We start from the raw sequence: 21,418 nt of genomic DNA, 5'->3' as shown, positions 1-21,418 counted from the left end.
ATGACAAAAGGATGAATGAGCATATCAGTTATTTCATTTACTCACCATCCCATCATTAATTGCATATGTTAATTATAGCCAATTAATGCTTTAGTTGATTGAGGTTGAACATTAGAGTAACTGGACCTTATTAAACAGTATTTTCATTCTTCACCTTGATTTGTTGCCACGTTTATACCTGTCGGTTTCCACCTATGGACACGTAATCAACGTTCTCCCCTTTTTGGGTGATGACTGATTGTTCTGTGAGAATACAGCTTTAATTCTCCATGAACTAACTGTCGTATCACTCATGCATTTACTTTTTCAGCCATTCTTTGTATACCAAGTTTATCATTTTTGATTTTTTGTTCTTGTAGTTTATTCTTTCAACAGTCTGAATTGTACTGTATAGTTTTTCTAATAATATGTTTTATTGTGTTTAGTTACTCCTATATTGTTTTAAAGGTCATTATGAACCCTTGTTTCTCATCTCTTTGTTAGATCAGTTATGTTTTGCTAGTGCAGGGAGTTGGTTTGTTAAGTGGAATTTCGTTGCTGGAGTTTTGTTTCTTTCACGTTTATTTATGAGTTCTGTATTAAATGTTGAGCTTTTCATTTTTGTAAATATACATTTTTGAGTTAAATTAAAGAAACATATTTTTTTCAAATAATTCCTGTGACCACTCCTGCCGTTTAACACGATCAGTCACCTGAGGCATCATCCTCTATTTTTCTTTTTTGACTATGCATGGTTGGTAAACTTGTTTTGTAAATTAGCTTCATGACAGACATTGTACTTCATTCATTTTTACATGTACATTAAGCTACGTTTAACATCAGTATATATTTACTGATTCATGATGTTGCATGAGGATGTATATTAATATGGGTTGCTCTTTTCAGGCATCAGCTTACCCGTTTTTACTTTGTTACATTGTTTGACGTGCTTTATAGCTGGGCTGATATAATTCTAATTAGGAGAATTAACGTTCATCCGTTAAACACAGTTTTCAAATGACAGCGATATAACATTATTCATTAAAGGACACTGACCTGCAACAACACTTTTGTTTTTGAAAATCACAAGATTTTATTTTTCAAGATGAACCGCTTGGATCTACTGTACATAGATTTTTCATCAAACACATGCGCTACTTGTTTCTGCTATCCCTGTGGTACTCTGGTCGCCATTGCCCTGACGAACAGACTGAAGATGTTTGGAAATTGCACACGTGAAGAAATCGTCTGTAAGTCATCTGATTAGAGGCAGAAACCACACCTGGACTGGATTACACGGACAGTTTTGCTCTCATTTAAAGCTTGTATGTGAATTAACTGACTTATGTTTGCTTGAGCAAATTTTAAACGCCTGGATTTGTTTTGTTCCTGTTTAAAACATTTGCATTATCTGTGTTGTATGACCATAAAACCTAGTACACAGATGAATGAAAACAGATGCCTTTTGCATTGGAAGTCAGGGCTTAGTGGTTAGGACACAGGCAAGATCTATCTACCTGCTGCAGCGGGCGCTCACCCACCTGGAGACCACCGGGAGCGCTGTGAGAGTCATGCTTTTTGACTTCTCCAGCGCTTTCAACACCATCAGACCCATGCTGCTGAGGGAGAAGCTGGAGGACGCTGGAGTGGACAAACATCTGTCTGTCACTAAAGGAGCAGCTCCTTTAGTGACAGACTTAGACACCCTGTCTGTGAAAAGGAGCGCTACCACAGGTCATTCATCCCTGCTGCCATCAGACTTTACAATGCTGCACTATAACTACAATAACTTGTGCATTAACTACTGTGCAATTACTATTTAATACCCTGTGCAATAACCTGTGCAATAATCCTGCTAAATAATAGACTTAAACAGCCTCACTGTTGTTCTTTACCTGGTACCACTTTAATGCACAAATCCATATGTATATAAGTCACCTACATGTACATAAGGCATTTTAAATCTCTGCTTTATTTCATTTTTTTCTCTCTCAATCCGCTGTATATATGTGAACGCACTGTATATACCTAATGCACCTTTTCTTCCTTTGGGCACCTTCTCTTAATTATTGAGCCGATGTGACAAGTGAATTTCTCCACTGTGAGATCAATAAAGTATAACTTATCTTATGTTATCTTATCTTATCTTAAGATCCAGCGCTGTTTGTGTTTATGCGTACCTTCTCCTGTTTTAAATGAATAGTTTAAGTACTGATAATATGTGTTGTGTTATTGGCAGTGTTGGAACCAGATTCCTTTCATACTGTTGGTTTTTCTAATACTGGTAAAAGCATTATTGCACCTACTTTGCTGTTTTGCCTATTAATAACAATGAAACCTAATTAACAGAAAAAACATACTGCAGCTTGGCTTACAAGTAGCTTTCTTGTGGTCTGACTTGTTATCAGATGTCACAATGAGAAGCAGCTCTTCTGGACATTTTTTCAGATGTTGAACTTCTTAATGTTGTCAAATAGACAATCAGGGTGTTGTTGTTTTTTCAGTCTGACTCAATGGCAACTTAACATGCTTGAGAAACACGCATTAAGACTATTTTACCTTCCTGTGACCTTCACTAATAAAAACCATGACAGCTAAATATGCCCTGTGGGTTTATATCCACCTCTTGCCTTCATTTGAGTCACAAACAGGCAAATTAGACATAAACTGTTCATGATACTGTGTTTGAAATTGTATCATCTGATTGACTTCCCAATGGAAATGTATCCAGAGGACGTAAGAAGAGAAAAGACACATCATATTTCCATTGCTAAAGTTTATTATGCAGATATTACACGACAGCATGTTTGGTCATGGTTTACGAAAAACAAAATAGATTTTCGTAAAAAAAATTCAATATTTAAGATTGAAAAGGAAAACACAATTGTTTCTCAGCAACACATGACAAAACGGCTGATGTTCAAGGCTCCATTTTATGTAGCAGCAGCTGCTGTTGTAGCTGCAGTTGTGGTCGTTGTAGTTGTTGTTGTTTGGGCAGCGATAAGCTGGAGGATGAGGGCCAGCAGGTTACTGAGGTTAGTTGTTGAGACCTTTAAGAAAATCAAAGATATAGTTAAGAATTTATCAGAATTATACAGGAAATAGATATGATTATAAATTATTCAGAATTATATAGGAAATATATAATGTTTCTGGGGTTCAATTACAGAGAAGAGAAATGAGTCTCACCTCATTGGAGCCTGAATCAGAGTCAGAGCGGACAAATCTCTGGTGCTCCATCTGTGGGGAACAAACAAGTTCCCAAGTAATTAATTAGTTTACTTTGATGTCATTTTTATTGTAGACCAAATTACCTCCTGCAATTTCATGATCAATTTTTTGTACATTTTAATAAACATACATTCCTGCAGTGTAGTTCAACAAAACACTTGCAGAAGCTTTTCAGTGGGCTTTTTTTAAACACAAACTTATTGTCAGTAAATACAGTTCAGCCAAAATAGATTTATTTTCATTTAACCAAAGATATTGTTTCAGAAATTTTGTCTTTGCTTAAATTTTAACAAAAAATGGAATGTAAAAACATAGTTATACAGTTCTTAATAAAACATTTTTCAGTTGCATTAAACGCAACTCTTCTTATAATTGCTGCCCAGCTTTTTACTTCTTTATACTGGTATTTTTATCTTTAGCTCCCTCCACAAATTTTCTATCAGATTGAAGTTCAGTCTATTATCACTCCAAAATATAAAGGTTACTTCCATTGGTAAAATGTAAACATTATTGTAGATCAGATTTGTCAGAGGTTTACATAATTTAGGGCATAGCTTTATATTAGGTGCTTGGAAAAAAAAACTCAGTTTTAAGTATTTAGATTTTGGTGACAATTAGTGAAAAGCATCAGCAAAAAGATATGAAACTAAAATCATGACACAAAACAGGAATTATGTTTCTATTTCTGTTTTTTATACCATTTCTACTTTAAACATTTTTTATATAATTGCTAGACTTACTGGTTTGGCCACAATGAGGCTCAGGAGGCATCCAAGAATAAGTGCTACCTTCAGCATGGTTGCGTTGGTCTCAGCTGCAGGAACATGAATACAGTCTTTGTCAAGTAAACAATTCTGTTCAAAGTAAAACACAAAAGAAAACATTTGGTTGAAAAAGTAATAGAGCATAAATGTATATAATCACCGTTGAGTCTTTTCTGCTTCGGTTGACTGTCTCAAAGATGGACAAGGAGATTGTTGTGATGAGCTGAATTTTGGAGTCTTCTTATATACAGTATTTGGATCAGAGCTGTTGGGAAACTGTGCTTATTCAAAGATTACATTTGGTTACATTGTCTAATCTGGGATTTTATACTGAAACTGCACCCATACAGCTCTTAGACACAATATAATCCAACTTTGTTTAATAAAATCCATATTAAAGCCGTTACATTGTTGCAGCAGGTGTATTCATTCATGATTCATTCATGATTTTGAGACAAATCCGTGAGCTAAAACAAGGCCTTTTGTTTCCAAATCAGCAGACAACACCCAGAGGAGTGTACATTGATGCGTGTCCACTCGTGTTTTTATTGTCTTGCACTTGTTTCCAGACATTATCTGGTTCTAGAGACACAAAAGAGCATCATGCTTTATTTCTGGGGATTAGCAGAGCACTTGCCCAACAATATTCAAAGTAACATGTTATTCTGAGAATTTTCATCCAGTCACGTCTCCGTATAGATCCCTAAACATATCTCAATCTAACGTGTGGTGATCCTCAGCCGGATCTTGTCCAGTTTGTATGTAAGTGACCTTAAGTTGGCCAGGAGGAGACGGGGCAGAGCTTGTCTGTGCCGATTAGCCATCAACAAGCTGCGGTGAGCGCTGTGACTGCCATGCCGTGTTTTATCTTTGCACTCTCTTCAGCATGTAGGCCTCAGAGGCAAGAGCCGAGGGGCTTCTGTTGTCCGTTGCAGCGGAATAAAGTCTGGTTTTGGCGGTTGGTACGATCTGTAAGCGTTGGAGTTTAACCTCAGTTCAATCAGCTTTTCTATAGGGGATTTGGGCTTGGAGTGGTGATAAGAAAAACAAAAACGATCAACAAAAAGAGTCAGTGAGTTCAGCACGCTGAAGCCATCTGAGCCGCCATCTTACTGTGATTGTGGAAAAAGTAATAGAATACCCAAGCACCTGACTGCCAGAACAAATCCAGTTCTAAACTAAATTTCCCAATATATTCATGCTTTCCTGTGCTGTTAAAGTTGCACATTTCAGTCCAAGTCCAGTACGCAATCAGATGAATCATTTAATGTCTGTCTGCATATTTTAGGAAAAAAGCAGCACTTGCCTGATACCCGAGTCTCTCAGCATGTTACTCTTTCCGCACAGTAATTTATACCAAGGCAGTTGTCCCATTTTTATTTAACTGTCATAGTTTTATTCATCTTTATGTTTTCAGCCATTTTAGATGCGATAATGTTTTTTTTTTTACTTATGTCTTATGTCTTTTTTACTGTGCTTTGGGTTCCTTGGCCAAGGTTTACATAGGAATTTGATATTCAAAGTCAAGACGTTTATGTTGAATGTAATTTATTTATTTTGCTCTTGTTTTACAGCAATAAAACATTCAGTGGATATACATTTATTGAATAACACAGTGTATCAATTAAAGTACTAGGTGCAGGTGAGAGAAACAAACTTTAGAATGAAAAAATAATGGTTTTTCCTTTAGGATTTGTCAATCTGTATTTTCACAAAATAACTAATATAATTTTCCTGTTTTAAATCAAAGGTCTTAGCAGACCTATGAACCAGTGGGGTCAGGAACACGGGTGACACACAAATTAAGTTTAGAATGTAAACAGAATCCCACTGAATCACTGCTGCACTCTAAACATGTGACTTCAACAACGTATGAAGGCTATAGGACAAACTTCTCTAATGTATTTATCCTTTAACTTTTTCTTCCTGTAATGTCACTGTTTCTCACTTTTTGGGGTGCTAAACGTACAGTGGCGGATGAGATGCAGGTGAAGCTTTTGAGCTGCAGACACTCCAGGTGGGTTTGACATTTGACCAAACAATGACCACCCCATACACTGTTTAGCGTGGTGAAGGATCCGTGATGCTGTGGGCCTAGTTTTCTTCCAAAAGCATCAGAAACCTGTCATAATGCATGGCATTATGAAGTCCTTGAATCACTAGGAGATTTAAAAAAAATCTCACTTTAGATTTTTTTTTTTTTAAGTGTAGAACTGAGCTGAAGATCTCCTTCAAGGGGCCGTACAAAGTATTGACAACACAAGTACCAATAACAACAAATTAAGATAATGATCCATTATTTCATATCAATTTAACCAATCATAAAGTGACAACTGCCACATGTAACCTCAGTGTATCCCAAGAAGGGCTGCTCTGAACATGGATCTCAATCCTTCATCTGCAGGGTGGGTCCTCCTGAAATATGGAAGCATGTTACTTCTACTAAGGCTTACAAGGTTGTAATGAGGAAAATTAAATACAAAACAAAATACAAAATGTAAGAATATATGTAAATATATAAAAATACATTAAAAAAATACATAGCATCACGTTTAAGACGCTGTACATTTACAACTAAATGAGATATTAGAACAGGTCAGATTAAATATTTCAGAAGACGTGTTAGTGAATTGGATAGAGGCTTAGAAAAACATATTACTTCAGACATTGTTGCCCAAGTGCTCTACTGGTTCTCAGCACAAACACAAGGTTCTTTTGATCACACTGTATTATAGCTCTAAAACCAGTCAGTGAAGAGTTATTGTCTGCAAACTGCGCAAGACACAAGTGAACACACATGAATGCAAACTCATCTGGGTGTTGCCTGTCTTAAACGTCTCCTAATTTGTAATCAAAAGCCCTGAATTTAGCTTACAGAGTTGTCTGAATACTGAGGGATCATGAATGACTCAATATGTGATATAATGGCATTGATAACAGATTTTTGGCTGAATAACATCCGACCACAGTGTTACACCTAAGAGCTGTCAAGGTGTGGTTTCTGCATCTAAACTCAGATTAGACATTGCAACCAAATGTAATCTTTGAATAAGCACAGTTTCCCAACAGCTCTGATCCAAATACTGTATATAAGAGGACCCAGAAATTCAGCTCATCACAACAATCTTCTTCTCCAACTGTGAGACAGTCAATCGCAGCAGAAAAGACTCTACGGTGATTATATACATTTATGCTCTATTACTTTTTTAATATTTACTTGAACCAATGTGTTTACTTGACAAAGACTGTATTCATGTTCCTGCAGCTGAGACCAACGCAACCATGCTGAAGGTAGCACTTATTCTTGGATGCCTCCTGAGCCTCATTGTGGCCAAACCAGTAAGTCGAACGATTATATAAGAAATTATGTTTAACGATAGTGTGAAAAACGTAGGGATGGTATGACAAATTTGAATATTAAATAATAATTTTGCATGTGTTTACTTTGCAGTGAAGACTGTATAACTCAGATATTTCCTGTGTTGCACGTGCTTAAATTTACATACATTTTTAAATTAACATCAGATTTTCCAAGCTAGTGTTACAAAAATAAGCCTTAAATCTTTTAACCTTACGTCCAACTTCTTTTACAAAAAGAGTTTTCTGTAATGATAGTGAATATTTTTCCATAAAGAAGGGTATAAATAATTTCTTACATGCCATTTTTCTGTTTCCATTTTTTACATTTACGTTTTCCTTACGGAGATTGCTGTGTAATTTTCCTTAAAAAACAACTTTTCTTTGTTTTCGAAACAAAGAACAATAATAGCAACAGTAATGATAGCAAAAACAATTATTTGGGGTGAACTATATTTGCTGACAATAAGATTGTGTTTAAAAAAAGGCCACTGAAAAACTTGTGCAAGTGTTTTGTTGAACTACACTGGAGGACTGTAGGTGTATTAGGAATTTCAAAAAAAGTTTCAATTAGTGATCCTGAAATAAAAGGGAACTAAATAATTACTTGGGAACTCGTTTGTTCTCCACAGATGGAGCACCAGCGATTTGTTCGCTCTAGCTCTAACTCTAATTCAGGCTCCAATGAGGTGAGAATCATTTCTGTTCTCTGTGATTGAGAACCATATAAACCACAGTAAATATATATTTCCTGTATAATTCTGATCAATTCTTAACTATATCTTTGACTTTCTTAAAGGTCTCAACAACTAACCTCAGTAACCTGCTGGCCCTCCTCCTCCAGCTTATCGCTGCCCAAACAACAACAACTACAACGACCACAACTGCAGCTACAACAGCAGCTGCTGCTACATAAAATGGAGCCTTGACCATCAGCCGTTTTGTCATGTGTTGCTGAGAATTTACAAAAATCTATTTTGTTTTTCCTAATCACAATGAATCTTGCTGTCATGCGTAGTATCTGCTTAATAAACTTTAGCAATGCAAACAAGCCGCTTTTGTTCTCTCCTTACATCCTCTGGATACATTTTAATTAAAAACCCATTTAGATGATAACATTTCAAACAAATTGGTTCAAATATACCTGTTTGTGACTGTGAATGGGAGAAAGGGGTGTATATAAACCCATGGCCCACTTTCACCTCACATTTTGATTCAGCTGTCATGGTTTTTATTGTTGAAGGTCACAGGAAGCTAAACTACTCTTAATATGAGCTTCTCCTGTCTTCTGCTGGAAAGATGTCTTGGAGCCATGGAGTCATACTGAAAAAGAAAAATACACTGATTGACAACAATGAGAATTTCAACAAAAATCTCACAATTGTTGTCTCTCATTTTGCCCAAACTGTAAACCTGGTAACGAGTCAGACTACGCCTTGTCTGTAACACTACACTAGAGACGGCTTCTCAAAGTTGCACCTAAAGGTTCCCAAAAATAAAAGACCTCAGACTCAACTTTGGCCTTTGTCCCAAAGACTTCAAACTTGACTTGGACTTGTTCCACAAATTAGTTACATGAGAGTATATGATTCAAAGTGGAGAGATTTTTTAATAATTGTTAAACATTTATTTAACAAGGAAAGTCACCATTGAGATTAATAATCTCTTTTTAGGGAGACCTTGCAAAAATAAATAAATAAAAGCAAAAAAAAATAAAAAAATAAAAAAAAGAAATAAAGACAGATAAAAAAACAGTTGCAAAATATACTTGCCTACATATACCTGCCTCAATCATCCACTCACTGCCAGAACGTCTCAATTTTTCTTGTGTGATGTGTTTTGACTCTACCTGTTCTTTTCTTCCCTTATCTGCTGGGCGTTGCCTGTGTCTACATGTTGCAGTTCTGCCTGTTTCTCATTGAGTCTGAGCCGCTTGCTCTGCCCGTTCTGGTGGTTCCCCCGGTCCACATCGCCTGTTCTGGTCTGTCACTACCTGCATCTTCTGGTTCCCTGCTCATCCCTGCCTGCCAGCACCTTCAGACATGATTCATCTGTCAGGTCTGGTTCTTTTTGCCTGCCTCACCTGCTACGACTCATCCTCACAATAAACCTTTTAAAAAATGTAACTCTGTGTCTGGCTGAATATCGGGTGCACCAGGATTAATCATTACAGATGCATATGAATTGGTGTCAACTATAAACTCCATGCATTCATCCTTCAACTTCTTCCTCAAATAATGTCAATATTTGTGGAATTAACAAAACCACCTATTGAGGGTTCTAAAAGTACAGTTCCACTAACATTAAAAAAAAAACTGTGTTTGGGTCAGATCAGATGCAGGTGAAACTTTTGAGCTGCAGACACTCCTTGTGGGTTTGACATCCAACCAAACAATGACCACCCCATACACACTGTTTAGGGCGGTGAAGGATCTGTGATGCTGTGGGCCTGGCTCTCTTCCAAAAACCCCAGGAACCTGTTACAATGTGTGGCATTATGATGTCTTTGAATCACTGGGAGATTTTAAATAAAAATATAATATAGAAGTGAGCTAAATATCTTCTTAGAGGGACCACGAAGTATTAACAACAGAGGTGCCGATAACTTCAAGTTAAGAGAATATTATTTTATTTTATATTAATTTAATCAATCATAAAGTGGCAACTGCCAAAAGCACCCACAGAGTACATCCAGAGGTCTGCTCTGAAACGGCATCGACTGGATCTCAATCTAACATTAAAAACAGCTCAACCTCCTTCATCTGCCGGGTGGGTCCTCCTGAAACTTGTAAGCATGTTATTTATACTAACAAGGCTACTTACAAGGCTGCAATGAAAAAAAAATAATTTAAGACAAGACAAAATACATAGTATCACATTTAAGACACTGTACATTTCCAACTAAATGAGATATTAGAACAGGTCAGATTAAATATTTCAGAAGACGTGTTAGTGAATTGGATAGAGGCTCAGGAAAACATATTACTTCAGACATTGTTGCCCAAGTGCTCTACTGGTTCTTAGCACAAACACAAGGCTCTTTTGATCATACTGTATTATAGCTCTAAAACCAGTCAGTGAAGAGTTATTGTCTGCAAACTGCGCAAGACACGAGTGAACACACATGAATGCAAACTCATCTGGGTGTTGCTTGTATTAAAAATCTCCTAATTTGTAATCAAAAGGCCTGAATTTAGTTTACAGAGTTGTCTGAATACTGAGGGATCATGAATGACTCAATCTGTGATTTGATGGCTTTTATTACGGATTTTATAGAATAACATGCAACTAGTGTTACACCTAAGAGCTGTCAAGGTGTGGTTTCTGTATCTAAACTCGGATTAGACATTGCAACCAAATATAATCCTTTGAATAGGCACAGTTTCCCAACAGCTCTGATCCAAATACTGTATACAAGAAGACCCAGAAATTCAGCTCATCACAGCAATCTTCTTCTCCAACTGTGAGACAGTCAATCGCAGCAGAAAAGACTCTACGGTGATTGTATACATTAATGCTCTATTACTTTTTTAATATTTACTTGAACCAATGTGTTTACTTGACAAAGACTGTATTCATGTTCCTGCAGCTGAGACCAACGCAACCATGCTGAAGGTAGCACTTATTCTTGGATGCCTCCTGAGCCTCATTGTGGCCAAACCAGTAAGTCTAACAATATTATGAGCACTTTTTTGGGGATGGTACGAAGAATTCGAAAAAAAAAAATTAAAAGAAAATGAAACAAAAGATGTATATTTACTCTGCAATGAAGACTGTATAACTCTGATATTTCATGTTTTATGTCATGATTTTTTGTTTGATGTGCTTTTCACTGCTTTGGAAAATCTGTTGTAAATTAAAAAGTGTGACGATTCTAATGGCAAGCACCTATTACGTATAAAGCTGAACCCAAATTATTAACCCTTATGACCATTTTTATATTATACCAATGGAAATACCTTTTTTTTTTTGCGATGGCCGTAGAAAAAACTTCAATCTGATAGAGAATCTGTGGAGGGAGTAAAGGAGTAGAGTGATGGTCAAGATGCTTTCCAACCTCATAGACTTGAAGCCCATCATGTAACAAAATACCAGTGGAATAAAGCTGGCAATTACAAAAGTAGTTTTATTTAATGCAATTTAATAGTTTTCCATTACAAAGTGTATAAATGTTTGCCTTTTTTTAATGTCAACAAAAACATAATTTATTTTCAAAAGATTTCTCATTTTCTCTTGGGAGGTTTCTGTGTAATTTTCTATCAGAAACAAACTTCTTGGTTAAATGAAAACAATCATAGGAACAATAGTGAAAAAAAAAAAATTTGGGCTAAACTGTATTTAAAAAAAATTAAAAATAAAAGATTCAGGGGGGAAAAGGCCACTGAAAAGTTTTGGTGAACTACACTGCAGAAATGTATGTGTATTAGCAGATAGAAAAAAGTTAAAATCAGTGATGTTGGAATAGCAGGAGGTAATTTGGTTTAAAATAAAAAATTATGTCAAAGTAAACTAATTAATTACTTGGGAACTTGTTTGTTCCCCACAGATGGAGCACCAGAGATTTGTCCGCTCTGACTCTGATTCAGGCTCCAATGAGGTGAGACTCATTTCTCTTCTCTGTAATTGAACCCCAGATAAACAACAATCATTATATATTTCATGTATGTTCTGAATAATTTATAATCATATCTTTAATTTTCTTAAAGGTCTCAACAACTAACCTCAGTAACCTGCTGGCCCTCATCCTCCAGCTTCTCGCTGCCCAAACAACAACAACTACAACGACCACAACTGCAGCTACAACAGCAGCTGCTGCTACATAAAATGGAGCCTTGACCATCAGCCGTTTTGTCATGTGTTGCTGAGAAACAATTGTGTTTTCTTTTTCAATTTTAAATATTGAAAATCTTTTTACAAAAATCTGTTTGGTGTTTTGTAAAACATGATTGAACTTGCTGTTGTATAGTATCTGCAAAATAAACTTTAGCAATGCAAATGTAATGTTTCTTTTCTGTCTTTACCTTCTCTGGATACATTTCCATTGGGAATTCAGTTAGATGCTAAAATTTAAATTATGAACAGTTTACGTCTAATTTGCCTGTTTGTGACCGTGAAAGGAAAGCCAGAGTTGTATATAAACCCATGGCCCACTTTCATCTTACATTTTCATTCAGCTGCCATGGTTTTTATTAGTGAAGGTCACAGTAAGCTAAACTTATCTTAATTCAATTACATTTGAATTAAGATAAGTTTTATTTATTTAGTGACAATTCACAACACACGTCATCTCAAGGCACTTTACAAAGTCAAATTCAGTCAAATCATCCAGACAGATTGGTCAAAAAGTTTCCTATCTAAGGAGACCCAGCAGATTGCAAGTCTTGACAAGCAGCATTCACTCCTCCTGAAGAAGCGTAGAGCCACAGTGGACAGTCGTCTGCATTGTTGCTGGCTTTGCAGCAATCCCTCATAGCAAGCATAGATGCAGCAACAGTGGAGAGAAAAATTCAACTTTTACAGGAAGAAACCTCCAGCAGAACCAGGCTCAGTGTGAACGGTCATCTGCCTCGACCCACTGGGGGTTAGAGAAGACAGAGCAGAGACATAAAAAAGCACAGAAGCACACATTGATCCAGGAATCCTTTCCATGTTAGAGGGTAATGGTAGATGATCTGCCCCCGTGGATGACGTCACAGCTAACAGAACGCCAGACCAGGTGTACCTACTATGAAGAGAAAAAAGACAGAGAGAACAAAAAGTTAAAAGTTGAAATCACAACAAACAGTGCAAAATTGGAGTATAATAGTTAATTCAGGCTCTCTGTTGTTGTGGAAAGATGTTGTAGTGCCATTCCGTTTGGTGACTGTGGCTAAGCGGTTAGAGTATTCATCGTGCAGTCGGACGTTGGTGGGTTTGATTCCAGCTTCCCCCTGTTATTTGTCAATCTTCCCCTAGGCAAGGCATTTATCCCCAACTGATATACATAAAGGTGTGTGCAACTAGGTTAATGTTGCAATAGTGTAAAGCGCTATAAGTGGGCAGAATGACTAGAAAGGTGCTGTATAAAAATATATAGGTGCTGTAGATAGATAGACAGACAGACAGACAGATAGATAGATAGATAGATAGATAGATAGATAGATAGATAGATAGATAGATAGATAGATAGATAGATAGATAGATAGATAGATAGATAGATAGATAGATAGATAGATAGATAGATAGATAGATAGATAGATAGATAGATAGATAGATAGATAGATAGATAGAAATTAACTTTTTTTGGCCAAACTGCCCACCTGATAATGAGTCTGACCACAATTCTCTGAAAACCACTTGTCAACCAAGCTGAAATGTGTTCACACTACAATGTCATGGCATGTTTTTTTGCTTATTACGTTTTACTTAGCAACAGAACAGCAAGACGGGTGCAATATATTTTTTCTGGTACACAAATAAAAAAGACAAAAGAAAAAAAAAAGATGAACAAAGTGCTGTTTCCACACTTTGCCAGTAACACTACATCAGAGATGGCAACTCAAGGTTGCACCTCATCAAAATAAAAGACTTCAGACCTTGACTTTTGTCCCAAAGGCTTGAGACTTGACTTGGACTTATATTTTGAGACTTGAGTCTTGGTAAAGGTTTTTATCTCATGTAATAAATAGTTTCTTGTGCAGGTATTACAGTGGAAGGATGTGCTTGATTATTAGAAACCTTGACTATTTAGAAGTGGAAACAAAGGATTCAGATGTGGCTTTAGAAAATGGTTTGTCAGTATTATTCAAGATTTTCCAGCTGAGAGTGAAAAGAAGAACGCCTAGATAATATTTCGTGCAATCAAAAAGAAGTAAATGACAACATGATAACAGAGTTAAGTTTGATTTGAGTCAATACAAAGACAAAAAAAGCTTTTTGATTCATTCAGGAATTCAAGAATAACGGTGTCATGATTTGGGTTTTGTTTTGGTTTATGTTTATCATTTGATCTGCTAGTCTTGTCTTCCACCTCAGGTTTTGTTTCTGTTCTGTCTGGTTTTAGATTCTTCAGCTTCTGTACTGTTTTAATTTACCCGGTCTTTGTATTTAGTTCTGATCTCCCTTCGGTGCTCTGTGTAGTCTTAGTTTATCTTCTATCTTAGGTTCGTTCTTCGTGGTTATTTATGTTCTAGGGTTGGTTTAGTGTCTGTTCCTTTCCACGTGTTTTCTGTCAGCTTGGTTCCTCCTGCAGCCTCTTTCCCCCTTCTGATTACATCCACCTGTTTCTGGTTAATTGGCTCACTCTCTCTCCTTTGTTCTCCTGCCTTTTTAAGCCTCCCTCCTCTGCCACTTCCCTGCCAGTTCATCGTCAGTTCTTGTCATGTCTATAGTGTCTTTCCATGTCAAGCCTCTGGTGAGTTTAAGTTCCACATTTTTCCTTTTGCCTGTTATATCTACCTCTGGATCATTTAAGTTTGCCTTCTCCTGGTATGAGTTTTTGGACTGCCATTTTTGTATCATTTTTGGATTATGATTTTGACCACTGTTTTGCCGATAACTAATAATTAAATCCTGCTTTATCTGAAACCTCTTTGTCTGGTTGAATTATGGGTCTTCCTGTCTCTGAGCTTCATGACAAACGGATTTTAAACTTTTCTATTATTTGTCTTACAGCATTAGTGCCTATTCATATTTCTAATAGGGTAAATATTACATTTGAAATTATTTTTTGTCAAAATAGCAAAAAGCTAAATTTGGTACTGTTTTTGCCTGCCAAATAAGATGTAAAAAGATTAAACCTAAAGTGTTAATAAAATATTTTTTTTATTTCAGTTGTTAGACTAAACTCTAGCTTGGGTTAAAAGACTTGAGACTTATGAACCGCTCCGCATTTGTCAAAAACAGCAGGAGGTATGCATAAATCCAAACTTTGTTGGGTGTTGGCTGTTTCCCAACCACTGAGTCCTCTGATTTCTAATACTAAATCCATCTGCCTTACTGCATCTATGTACTAGGTTTAATTGTCAAAGGACGATATACATGTTTGGAAAAGGAAAATAAACTATAAATAAACTATAAATAAACAAATCCAGGCACTCAGAATTTGCTCATTAGCATATCATTTCACAGAAGGGCTTTTAATTAGAGCAAAATGTCCGTGCAGTCCTTCCCAGCTGTGGTTTCTGCCTCTAATAAGTGACCAAACATTGACAACCTGATGATTTCTTCACGAGTGCAGTTTGCAAACATCTCCAGTTTGGCAATGAATGACTCAATCATACCACTCCTCAGTGATGGATTAGCTTTCACAACTATTTCTTTGTCGTGCTCCATTTGGGCATATGCTTTTTTTTTCAATTTAATCTACTTGATGAGGTAAGTTATTGTGAGCAACAACAAAAAACAGGCACTTCATCGGCATAAGTGCCTGGAGTAGCCCTTAGCCTCTGTGGTAAAAACAAAACGGATTATATTTGCGGAGATTTAAATATTAGAAATCCTGAACTTCTTTTTTATCTAGTTTGTAGACTCCAAGTTCAAGCGCACAGCTAGACCATTTTCCTAAAGAGAAGACCTGATAGCTGATTCACATCGAACTACATGGGATTCTCTAGACTCAAGCAGTCGTCTTTTGGCATGTGTCTGTAAGACAAGCACACCATTTTGAATGTAGTTTTCCAAACTTTTTGTGTGACAACAGAGTTTATTTGGTTTATACCAAATAAATTCTCTATCTACATTTTGATGCCATTATCAGGAGGACTGGATAAAAGCTGGTTCACTAATAAAAATTTGGTTTGGGGATCAAGAAGCCGTCAGCACATGATTTTAGCCTCGGACCTGATACTATGTCTGGACCTGCAGCCTCGTTGTTGCTGATCTTCGTTAAGGTGGGGGTCACTAGGCGCAGGCTGAGGAAGATGTTTTGACAACATTTCAAGAGAGAAGTATGCATATTTTTGTAATTTCCATGCAGGGAATGTAAACAATCGTTCATTTATTAGTTTCACCAAAGATTTCAGTGTCCTTAGAGAAACGGAAGAATGTAAAATTTTCAGCCGTTTCTGCGTTCTACATCACTGACCTGTTTCAACATTCCCCATCCAAAAAAAACAGAAACAAAAGCCCCTCAACATTTGAAAGAACGTATTTGCATTTGTAGGCCTTTTGATGGTGTTTATAGAGAGAAATTGGCATAATATTTTCACAATCTTCGTTCAGGGAATGTAGACAATCTTTCATTTATTAGTTTTGCCTCATACTTCAGCGACCCCTCAGAAAAGTGTCTTGAACTGTCTTCAGTGTGAGATTGAGATCCAGCCGATGCTTTGGTCTGAGACTCAAGTCCAAGTCCAGTTTGAAGTCTTTGGGACAAAAGTCAAAGTCGAGGCTGAGGTCTTTTATTTTTGCAACCAACTTTGAGTAGCCGTCTCTAGTGTAGTGTTACAGACAAGGTGTAATCTGACTCGTTACCAGGTTTACAGTTTGTGCAAAATGAGAGATAACAATTCTTAGCTTTTTGTTGAAATTCTTATTATTGTCAATGATGTTTTTCTTTTCCTTTTTCAGTCGGACTCCATGGCTCCAAGATATGTTTCCCACTTTTTACCACAATCTACCCATTATTTACCCCCCCACCCCCCCCACCCCAGCAGCAAAAGAAGACCAAAGTAATTGCTTGTGTTTGGAAATCATAATGTAAAAACTTGCTTACCTTGTTCATTATCTTTTGAAAAACTGATATCCACTGCAAAACAAACACATTTTCTGAACTAACTACATCTCTCAGTGTCCTTTGCAAGTTTTTTGTCAGTCATTTTACTCCTGCTTTACCCAGTTACAAGGAGTTGATTGGACAAAGGGGAAATCCTATCAGTTTACCTAACATCTCTTCTTTACTGTTCCCAAGTCTGCTTATTATAAGCGACTTTGGGCTTTTTCTTTTTTTTTTCTAAAATCTCTTTTAAAATGTGTGAGTCACATTTTTTAGGCTTGTTTTTTTTAAGTGAAGTTGCAAATTTGGACTCTAAAGTATAAAAGTAAAATAAGTGATGATAAACCTGGGTTATGTGTCTGCAGACCCAGAGACAGCAGTTTCAGATCCTCAGTTCTAGACATAGGCAGTTTATAGGTAGACACTCCATGGACTGGCACTGCCGTTTTACTGCAGCCGCCATCTTGGATGGGTCCCCCAGTGCAATTATTTGCACCAAGGAAGCTGTTTGCCCAGCTAAAAAAAACATATCTCCCTGAATTTTTACCTGATTTTCACCCAGTTTGGTTTATGTATAGCACTTTGAATGTCTTGTTACTGAAAAGTGCTATACAAATAAACCTACCTTACCTTCCTACCTTATAACTCCCAGAATTTTTACCCGATTTTCACATGGTTTGGTTTGTTACAAACCGCAGAGATGTGGTTATGATACAGGACGCTGTTACACAAAACAAATATGTTTTCATGCTGAAATATTTTGTTGAAACAATGTATTTCATAAATTTATGGTATTTAACAGACAGCCATATGGCATATCAAATAGGTGATTTCATACTGACATACTTTATTTCATGCTATTTAACAAAGACAGACGTGGTATAGCATATTATTAAATATCTAAATAAATACGTGCTTCATGCTGAAATACTGTTGCATGCTCTTAAACAAAGAAATGTGTGGTATTACATATTGATAAATACATTTAATTTTCCACCATTGAAGGTATACGTTTACTATATTAAAACTAGGATATTCTATAACATCTTATCTCACAACCCACATGTGGTGTCTTGCGACCCCCACTTTTGGAACCCCTGGTCTAGTCTACAACCCGAGGTTTAGGGTAAGGGATGATGGGTGGAGTAAGGAATACTTTATTGCCATGGTTATTGGTAAAATGTCACATTCGAAGTGATGGCTGAAAACCCTCAGTATTGCACCAAGTTCTGCACAAGCGTAGTAATGACCCATTCATTGGTTCAGGTGTGCTTAGCCAGGATAACGTCTAAAAACATGCATATCAGCAGCCTTTAAGGCCAAAGTTGGCCAAACTTGTGGGGACATTTAATCCTTTTTAATAAAGGATTTAACTAAAAATAATAACAAATAATTGCAGCCCTCTATTTAATTCATTAACTCACTAATGGTGTTGTTATTTAACATCAGTTAATTTATCCTGTAATTTAGGTTAAAACCTTAATCCAGTGTGCTGGCTGAAATCTGTAACCCAAGTATTTTTTCATTTGTTGTAAATCAACCAATAATGTGTGTCTTTATTTGACCCAGGACTGGGTTGGCAGTATGATTGGAAATGTTTTAAATTTCAGATTTAAGAGAGATGCAAAATCAAGCTTGCATGGGACAAGAAAACTCACTCTCAATTGAAAACTATTTCATTTGACAAAATTATTTATTGAAAATGTAGTCAAAGCAAAAAATAAGTTCCAGTAAGGTTGTAGCAAACACTTCCTCAGGCGTTTTTTTTCACCACAGCAATGATGTTACTTCGTTCCATGTAACATCTACGGCTCAAACAGGAAGGGAAAGCTGCCATTACCCTGGGGTTAAGAAAAGGAAAACAAAAGTTAACTTAAGCATGGCGAGAAATTCTCAATGGATGCCAAACACATCGTTTACATGTATGGAAGGACTACCTCATCAGTCCCGGGACCAGTTGCATCACCACGGGGATCAGGGGGAACCGTGGTGGACTCTCTCTGAGTCCCTGCTTGCCATGTCTGGCAAAATGCACAGAGAAAGTTACTAAACGAAATAGTTCAAGATTTAATGTTTAAATTGGGAACAAAAACAAAAGTAATATCCCACCTTTTCTGTCTGTAGCTGTGGCTTAGAGCCCTGCTGAAATAGAAAGTGTGTTACGGTTAGATCAGAGGATTGATCGATAGATAGATAGATAGATAGATAGATAGATAGATAGATAGATAGATAGATATTTAAAACTTTTGACTCTGCTCTTTCAGTTTGTTTAAAAAGCACAGACATCCTCACAGACTTGAGCCAATCAAGAAAAGATACAGCAACGTTTTAATAATATAAATTCAGAACATTTAAAAAAAATTCAGTTTCAAGCCTAAGCTGCTGAAAATATTGCTGAAAACGACTATTACCTCATAACTAAGCAAAAGAAAGCACTGGGACATAAGTCCTGCATCGCAAGAATCATCAGCGAGAGGTCAACAGAGTCAGCAGTGCCCTACTATGCAAACAGATCAACTGTCTGGTTGCTTTGGCTGCAAGACATCATTGCAACACATCACATCCACGCTGTTCTGGCTCAACTCGCTCAGCTATGTTATTATCATTAAGCCTTGGCGTTGAGTCATCAGTTTGTTGTTCAAACCTTTAATTTAAAAGATTCCACACAGTAAACCGATTTTTGTTTTTTTTTACTTTTTAAACTGATTTCGCCGGTCCATTGGTGTGGTTTCACCTGCACTGAAGACTGAATCATTCTCTCCCAAGAAAATTCTCAGGCTGTGTTTCTGGGGTTGCATACCTCGTTCTTTGTTCCTTGCTGTAAAGCACTTTTTGATTATTTAACTGTGAAAGGTGCTTCATAAATAAATGCACTTAGTAATGATCAAAAACCTGCGTTTGAACCGATGAACATTGAAAAGTATTTTTTTGAAACTAAAATAAATACCTGCAGGGGGAGTTGTGGTCTCTGTGTGGTTCTTTCCAGGTTCTGCTGTCCGTTGTTGGGCAGAACCGCCGGGTTCCTCTGCTGGGCATAGCCATACCGTGGTACAAAGTAAGGGTAGCCCTTTAAAAAAAAAAAAAAAAAAAAAACTTTTATTAATAATGAAATTCTAAACAATACAATGCATACAATTGGGTCGGAGTATTTAAATAAAAACCTGTTGTCTGTGAAGCTGAGGGAATCCGAACGAGGGATACTGAAACTGCGGATACATCTGCAAGAGAAATATTGCAGAAGTTGCAGGGGTGAAACAAATCCATTTGCAGGATCCTGTGATTGTCTGGGCGGGTACCTGGACAGGGTTCTGGGCCTGCTGAGGGACGTTGGGGTTGTTCGGGTCTTGCGCCGGTCCAAGCTGCTCTTGCTGGCCATTAGCCACAAGCATGGGTGTTAGCTGGTTGCCCTGGTTGGGAAGCAACAGTTGTGGGCCCTGGGGACCGAAAGGACCCGCCAGCTGAGGGTTCAAATTCAACAGCTGTGGGGTGAACAAGACGTCGGGCGTCTGCTGCTGCAGCACATACTGGGGCAGTATGGAGCCCTGGAGAAGACGAAAGGCACACAGGAGTCAATTCAGTGTTTCAGACGCAGAAAAAGCACAAATCTTTTTCCACCGTAGCCGTTTTTTTTTTGTGCACCTGTGTTTGTCCAAGAGCTGCGAGAGTCAATCCATTCAGTCTCAAGATCTTAATAACAAAAACGGTTAAATTTGTTTGATTCATTTATTTTTTTATTGCATAGCAAGAAATGCAGAAAGAAAATCTTTGTATGTGATTTACCTCATTGCTGTTGCTTGCGATAAGCCCAATCTGTACCTTCAGGAAAATATTCACAGAATTGAATCAACCATTAAAAATAACATACTTTGTTAATGCATAACGATGCTGGATCTGACTACAACTCACTGGTAGTGCAAGGCTTGACCTGAGTAGGCAGATTACCAGAAGAGTACTTTGCAGCTTCATCGTGTCCTGCAGTGAGCCGAGACATGCGCGTTTGGTTAAAGGTTCATACAATACCTGCAGTCTTCTCGAACTTCTTTAAAATCTGAGCGCGAAGGAACTCAGCTTACCGTTGCTCTTCTTTCTTCTCTCAGCGTCTGTCTCCTCGGTCGCGTCCAGATGCCTTTTAAATTCTCTGCCAGCGAGTTGTAACAGTCCGCCAGCAGCTCATCCAGACAATATGTGGTCAGAATGACAGACATTTCTCATGACAACAGACTCAGACTCTTACAACACAGGACTGCTAAGTCTGTCATTAGGTGTATGTCATGTCTCTGCGCACCATGACAAGCCCTGCGTGGAGTTGTTCGTAACTCTCCAGAGATTCATAATCTCTAAATGTGTGCACTTCCCCACCTGCAGAGATGAGAGAATCTCCACACTGTCTCGT

General features: G+C 37.2%; 1 protein-coding gene across 2 annotated transcripts; it reads right to left on the bottom strand.

Annotated features, from left to right (window-relative positions):
- Nucleotides 1–18,699: 18,699 nt before the first annotated feature.
- On the bottom strand, nt 18,700–21,185 carry odam (odontogenic, ameloblast associated). Of its 2 annotated transcripts, none has more exons than XM_012849846.3 (10): nt 21,099–21,185; nt 20,932–20,997; nt 20,806–20,841; nt 20,665–20,712; nt 20,322–20,567; nt 20,187–20,243; nt 19,973–20,092; nt 19,135–19,167; nt 18,963–19,046; nt 18,700–18,866 (listed from the first exon to the last, which is right to left on the bottom strand). In XM_012849846.3, the coding sequence occupies exons 2-10, from the start codon at nt 20,989–20,991 to the stop codon at nt 18,831–18,833; spliced, it is 720 nt and encodes a 239-aa protein (XP_012705300.3). In that variant the 5' UTR covers nt 20,992–20,997; nt 21,099–21,185; the 3' UTR covers nt 18,700–18,830. The 2 variants fall into 2 exon arrangements, with proteins under 2 accessions (XP_012705300.3, XP_012705301.3); XM_012849847.3 differs by having other exon boundaries at nt 19,135–19,164.
- Nucleotides 21,186–21,418: the final 233 nt, after the last annotated feature.

Source organism: Fundulus heteroclitus, chromosome 5 (assembly GCF_011125445.2).
Source record: "Fundulus heteroclitus isolate FHET01 chromosome 5, MU-UCD_Fhet_4.1, whole genome shotgun sequence".
In the NCBI taxonomy this organism is placed as follows: domain Eukaryota; kingdom Metazoa; phylum Chordata; class Actinopteri; order Cyprinodontiformes; family Fundulidae; genus Fundulus; species Fundulus heteroclitus.
The sequence above is the reverse complement of the archived record's forward strand: the minus strand, read 5'-3'. Positions and strand labels throughout refer to the sequence as shown.

Coding starts and splice junctions, on each gene's coding strand:
- odam (XM_012849846.3), bottom strand. CDS start 20,991: ATGAAGCTGCAAAGTACTCTTCTGGTAATCTGCCTACTCAGGTCAAGC. Junction 20,093..20,186: donor CTCAGCTTCACAGACAACAG/GTTTTTATTTAA, acceptor TTTTTTTTAAAG/GGCTACCCTTACTTTGTACC. Junction 18,867..18,962: donor CTGGTCCCGGGACTGATGAG/GTAGTCCTTCCA, acceptor TCTTAACCCCAG/GGTAATGGCAGCTTTCCCTT.